Source organism: Gymnoscopelus microlampas (assembly GCF_963454915.1).
Source record: "Gymnoscopelus microlampas genome assembly, chromosome: 3".
NCBI classification, from domain to species: Eukaryota; Metazoa; Chordata; class Actinopteri; order Myctophiformes; family Myctophidae; genus Gymnoscopelus; species Gymnoscopelus microlampas.
The window spans coordinates 21,233,743-21,240,694 of record NC_139940.1 but is presented as its reverse complement, the minus strand read 5'-3'; the positions used below and the strand labels follow the sequence as shown (position 1 = coordinate 21,240,694).

Genomic DNA, 6,952 nt, shown 5'->3' with positions numbered 1-6,952 from the left:
ATGCGTTAGGCCACACCCAGTACTTATGACAGAATAAAACGTCTCTTCTCTGCTCTGGTCCCAGACCTACCAGGGTAACTGCTGTCAGTCAGGAAAGAGGCCATATAGTATCAGTGATCATAAATGGTCAGCAGGAGGAAGCACTTGTATATACAGGCAGTTTTCAGTCTGTAGTGCAATCCACCCCAGTCCCCAGAGAACAGTGGACTGATGACAGGGCTAGCATTAGCTGTATCCATGGAGACGTAAAGGCCTACCCCACTGCTGAGTTACATTTGACACTTGGCAGATCTTTCTTCTTTCAGTGGCCCTAGCACACAAGCTCCCAGCCGGTTACTTTAGGACTTGTTCCCACTTTATTAGATTTTGTACAACACACACTGTTAAGGGCTTGATATAATTTGTTGCACAATACTTCCTCTTCTTGAGATTTTAACTCCGTTTTCTATGGAACTTCTTGACCTCCGACTTCCCAGTAAATGACAACATTGACGTGTCATCTTAGGTCAACAGGTCATTCATTGCACTGTTTCTCAACTAGTGGTCCATCTATAGTGGTGGACAGGGACAGAGTCTAATGCCATTTTCTGGCTCCAACCTTGCCCTGTACAAATTCTTCATGGATGCCAGTGTGGAAATACCACTCTCACAGTGATATAGTAAAAGGTAAAACACATTTGTTTTTTGCTGTAAGCTCTGTGAATTGTGTCTGACAACTTCACAAGTGTTTCATATAATGTGCCTCTTGACAGTCTGTGGACAATGAGCTCATCCTCTTTTGTATGAAGTACTTTTGGAATTGAAGCATAAGCCTCCTCAAATGACCACTGATAATGATTCCCCTGTCCTCAAATACCAAGTTACCAAGTTTCTCCAAAAATAAAATGAAATACAAATATGGGGGGGGGGAGACCCTTCACTTTCCTACATTACTGAATGCATAGTCAGGGACCACATGCAATACCTTCAATTCGAGTTCAATCCTTCTAGATTTTCATTCATTTATTTCCTTTTATATTATTTCATGATAGTGAATTTCTGTATAGAATATACTACGTACACTATGTCAAAAAAATTACCAATACTGAAAGATACAAATTGGCAACGCACGCACGCACGCAAACTTTATATACATACTTATTATTAAAGACATTTCGCTTTAGACCTAACACAGTGGTGTTGCAGCCCCCAAAAATGCAAAGAAATGCCAGATGTTGGTCCTGATATATGTTCATTATCAACAATCAGCGATTCAGAAGTTTCCCTCTAGGCTGAATTATTAAAAAACATTAACTTTTCTTTTGATTACCGGAGTTACTCTGTAATGTAAGGGTTTAGAACTTCTAGGTGAATGTAGCAGCCTAATGCTTTGACAGACTGGGAAATTCCGCACCCAAATTTCCCAGTCTTTCCAATGCAGTGTCTTTCCAGGATTTATTCCACACTGCCCCCTGAGTTTGAAAACATGCACTGCATGTGGACAACTTAATCGATAAGTGGTTCTAGTCCTAGTGGTTCTAGTTCCATTTGCTTATTTACATTTTCATGACAACACTACTAACCATGGCCCAATTTTAATGGAACATACTGATTCCACCAAACATTCAAGGCAACAGTCTGGTTGTATTGCCTGTCGGTGGGGTGTTGGCAAGGCAGTGATGTGGGTTGGGGGTATATTTCAATAAGTGGGTATAGCCTATAAGGCAGCAGGCTAGCTGCAACTGTAGTAGAACCTCTCATGGGGGCATATAAAGAGCAGGGCATTGTGAAATACGGTATGGAGTGTGGGGTGGGAGGTGCCTGGATGACGAAAGAGGAACAGACAGGGGGCCAATGCCCTGGGCCAGGGGGAAGAGGTAGACTGGCGCCTGTTGAGGTGAATGCGGGCGCCGTGCTGGTGCCTCGCTTTGTTTGACCAGAAGATCCCCACTGATAGCTTTTGGTGGCTGGAACAGATGTGAATGCACAAACATGTGCTTTCTTTTTTCTGGCTACATTTCTACCTTTTTCAATTTCCCTCCCTCTCGGTTTCACTGCCCTTCCTCTATCTTTTTAATTCATGTATTTCTCTTTCTTCTTTCACTTTGTCATATACTCTAGTCTTATGCACTCTGCATCATATAATGAAACATTTTCTTCTTGGTACAGAAACCAATTTTCAGAGGCACAACTGTCAACTAATGGTTGACTCATGCATACTGAACTCTATCAAACAAAATTACATGTCAACTATATGACAGGACGTAATGTACAAGTTCTAGACTAGTGACTGTACTTTCCCTCCTGCACACACACACACACACACACACGCGCACACGCGCACACACGCGCACACGCACACGCACACGCACACACACACACACACACACACACACACACACACACACACACACACACACACACACACACACACACACACACACACACGAGACTGTGTGTCTCAGAGAAAGTATACATACTGCACCATATGGCCAACACTTTCATCTTCTCTGATTACTAAAATATGAGAAGATTCCATTGGATGCCGAGTCATTCATGGTTAAATTCGTTGACACTGACATCGTGGTCACCCAAAGTCAACACAGAGTACCACAAAGGTTATCAGTGAGCGAGACAGCCTGTCGCAGGGCTCCCATAACATGTTGTTGCAGCCAAGAGTATTATAGCACTGACCATTTATGAAGGCTTTGAATAAATAAACAAATTTGCCTTATGACAATTTAGATTAACCACATATTTCATTAATTAGTTGTTTTCTAATCTTATACAGCAATCAATATATATCCAGTTATGTGTTTTTAACCTCAATATCTGTTTTTATTTAGCTTTTAGCTTGTTAACACAATGTCCACCAGGTTAATTCTTCTTAATCAGGTAGTTTAACACTAGGCATGTAACGATTTATCGTAAATCGATTAAAATCGATTCAAACTGGTGACAATTTAAATCGATTTACAGGAAATACAAGATCGTAAGATAATTGATTAAAAAAAGAGTTTTCAGTCATTTGCTACCGTATTGAAAAGAGGATAAGAGAAAACACAGTATTATAATGTAAAAAAAAATAAGAGAAGAAAATACTGGATATGTGTATAAGAAATAATTAAAAATACGTTTTTTTTCAGTCATTTGCCTGGAAAAAAATGTTGTGCTTAAAAATGGTGAAAAATCGTATTGTGAACCTAATATCGTGATTCGAATCGTATCGTGAGTTGAGTGAATTCTTACATGCCTATTTATCAACGGTTCCTTTTTTCTCGATTGCTTGAGTACGTTTTCCAAACAGAAGTCACTTTTGCAAAACAGTTAACACTGTCTCCTAGACTGAATCACATTTGCCAAAATGACACATTTCATTACCAAAATGCTCTAAAACACCCAAAACACAGAATACATGTGTCACACAATCAAATACCTCTACCAAAACAGCATAACTTTCATCTCACAGAAAGTAACTTCTATCAATGATTAAACAATGGCCCAATAAACACTAACATCAACTATACCCTAACATGGCTAACCTTATGTGTGTGTGCAACTTTTGAAACTATAATTAAGTTATGTAAAGGCAAATAATCCACTACCACAGCATGGCCTGTATTCTTGTTTCCTCAAAAGATGTTACCAAAAGAAGACCAAAGCAGAAAGAATTTCACTGAAGAGCAAAAGCTGCAGCAAATGTCTTGACTTTATTGTAAAGAAATTGATTGTGGGAAAGTGGGTAACTCAGAAAGTGGCACTTGCAAGGCATTCGGTGAGCTTAAAGATCTGCTGTTTTTGCTACTTTTGTGCGACACTGTCATATGACATTCATTAACATGAAAAATGGAGCTTTCATTATGACAAAACACTTTATGACTTTTACTTTTACTTTTACTTTTACTTTTACATTTGGTATGTCTTTTACAGTAAGGACCTGGTCAGTGTTGGCTACACTTACACTGTTGACATTGGCAAACATATTGTGCTCTTGAATTACTGCTGTCTAGTGTTCTTCTAATCGAATGGCATTGTTGGCAACAACCATACCCACTATGTGCCTGTCACAAGCACATGCCTGTATTTGACTTAGACATATGTGAGGGGGAAAATAATGTATTGATTACGATCATTACATAAAGGACATGGGTGGAAAAACTGTTTTACATTGTATACAGTAGAACTGAAATACATAGCACAGTCACTTTCTCATTCCTGAATATTCTTACTACTGATGCCACAGTTGATTTTCAGAGATTGGTCTGGACCCGCTGCCCAGCCTCTCTCATTGAAAGGCTGTGATTGATGATTACATGATCAATGGCACAGATTTAATCAAAACATTGGCTCTTTGTCTTCCCCTTTGAGTTATTCTTCCACCGCACATCCTCTCTATGTTCTTAACACCAACTCTGAGGCGACCTCTTTTATGCATGTACTAAGGACCGATTGATTGTAGATTGAATGAATGTACAAGGTCAATTGTAAATGTGCAAGTTCTGCATAATGACATGTAGGCATGTTACATAAGAGCATGAGTCTTAGCAGACAAAGCTTTAATGGTGTTCACAATTATGTCTAGAGACAACAGCTTCTTCTCAAAGACATTCATTTTTATTATGATATTTAATGAATAAAACACATTGAATCACCTGGCCACCAACTCCAGAGTCCTTTTCATTCAGGCCTTGGCTACTGTTCTGCCTCTCTCAAAGCGATTTCATGTGGTTCAACTGCAGGTTTCCGTGTATTACACACAAGAAGAAAAAAAATAAGTGTTGAAAATGAAAGGGTAATTATTACATTTCAGAGGTTGTAATTACATCCTTTGGACTGAGCAATGGGTATTCCAGAGTGGCTTCCTCTCCTTGGCAGAGGATTTCCTAGGTCAAGAAAGTGTGGTTTATTCAGCCTTGTACTAACCACTAACCATGCAATTTTGGAGCCTGTGGTGGGAATTCCCATTTTCTTCCAGTAAAGGACTAGTATTAGCCCCCCCCCCTATCTAAGGATGTTGTCAGAGCACTGCATCAATACAGAGCATATTGCTCCTATATACTGCGGCCCTTGAGTGACAACAGCCTCCTCCAGCAGCAAATGGAGTTGTGTGTCCTGTCTGTGGAAAACAATTCAATTTAAAAGTTTATGGTTGATTTGATATTGTGGAACAGACGTGGGGCCACAATCAATAAAAACAGATTAGAGAATTTGCCTTACTGTTTGTATTACAGAAATATGAAGAGGAGAAAGACTAAAGACTAAGAGGAGGTCCAAAAATTCCCCGCTGGAGTTAGGTAACACTTGCCAGGAATGGGCTGCAACTCCCTGGAGGATGATGAGGCAACAGGGGCCAAAGGGTGTATAAATACCAACTCTGTCTCTCAGTCAACCACCACACAGAGGAGGCACTCAAAGAAGGTATCACAACCCAAGAATCAATTTGAAGATATTGAGGTAGTCTTCAGTGACTCGGCACCCATGAGAAAGAAGACCGTCAACCCTGACATTCCAAGGATTGAATAAATAAACTATCTAAACTAAAAAAAGGAGAATGAAGGCATTCAGCATTGCAGTTGCAGTGACACTCGTGCTCGCCTTTATTTGCATTGTGGAGAGCTATGCTGTCCCCGTTACAGGGGTAAGTATTTGAGTTAAACACATTCAACCTGGTGTCACTCAAAAACATTTTTAATAGTGAAAATAGATCTACAAGCTCAAAAACGCACCACGATGTGACGCGCTGCGTTGCGTTGTGAGCTTGTATATCGTGTCTTTTCACTATATTTCTGAAAAAGGGCTTACGTAGTTAAGCTCACCTCATTTGCTTGTTAGCTACTGTATAAATGATTTGTCAGCAAATGCATAAGACGCTGTTCCTGAATGCACTTAATTCATTAACAGGTACAAGAGCTGGAGGAGACAGGGAGCAATGACACTCCGGTTGCAGAACATCACGAGATGTCAATGGAATCGTGGATGGTATGTTTCATTTACGGAATGAATTAAGCCAATTACCGTGAGCAAATTAAAACCTAAGTGGATGTGTTTTCCCTACGGAGTGCCACTCTGCTTTTGCCGCAGAAGAGGAGGATGAGCCATCTGTGTGTGTGTGTGTGTGTGTGTGTGTGTGTGTGTGTGTGTGTGTGTGTGTGTGTGTGTGTGTGTGTGTGTGTGTGTGTGTGTGTGTGTGTGTGTGTGTGTCAATTTCACTCTTAACTGAGAGTGTAAAAATGAACACTCGTGTGATTTAGCAGTTTATTGTACTGTGTGTGCGTGACTGTGTGTACATCTAGAGACGTAAACACCTTACCATGTGTGCCTGTGTTTCCCCCACACAGATGCCAGGTCACACCAGGCAGAAGCGCCAGAGCCACCTATCTTTGTGCCGCTGGTGCTGTAACTGCTGCAGGGCCCAGGGTAACAAGGGCTGTGGGTTCTGCTGCAAATTCTGAGGATTCCCTGTGATGACAACTGCAACATTAATTTATTATGCTGTTTTTCCTGCCAACAAATTGACCTATTCTTGACATGCACATCCTGTCTTATACAGGCTACTTAGTTTTGTATGATGTTGTAGATGTATCACATGATCAATGTGACAAAAGTAGATGTGTTGGAACTAATTAAAACAAGGGCTACTCTTTTCTATTTATTTTGTTGTACGTTGGTAATGTTTTCATCCCGTGATGGTCTTTTTTTTTTATAAGCAAAGACATGAGCTGAAAAAGAATAACTCAAATGTGACAGTGTCTTTATCTAAATTTGGTCCAAAGTCTGCACTCAGTGCTAAATAAATACTGAACTGAAAACTGCCTTGATGTGTTGTTTATCATTACCGCAGCACTGAATAGGATTCATAGCTCACTGGATTTATAATGATGTTCAGAGACGCCACAGTGATTTCCATTTTCAAAGTTAACTATGGTTCCAGATTGTAAATTATCTCGATATTATATTTGGGAGTGCCATAATA

General features: G+C 40.1%; 1 protein-coding gene across 1 annotated transcript; it reads left to right on the top strand.

The window, feature by feature from the left end:
* Positions 1 to 5,392: 5,392 nt before the first annotated feature.
* hamp (hepcidin antimicrobial peptide) lies at positions 5,393 to 6,752 on the top strand. Its single transcript, XM_084051987.1, has 3 exons — positions 5,393 to 5,617; positions 5,881 to 5,958; positions 6,318 to 6,752. Exons 1-3 carry the CDS (start codon positions 5,531 to 5,533, stop codon positions 6,429 to 6,431), a joined length of 279 nt encoding a protein of 92 aa, XP_083908113.1. The 5' UTR covers positions 5,393 to 5,530; the 3' UTR covers positions 6,432 to 6,752.
* The last annotated feature ends 200 nt before the right edge of the window (positions 6,753 to 6,952 follow it).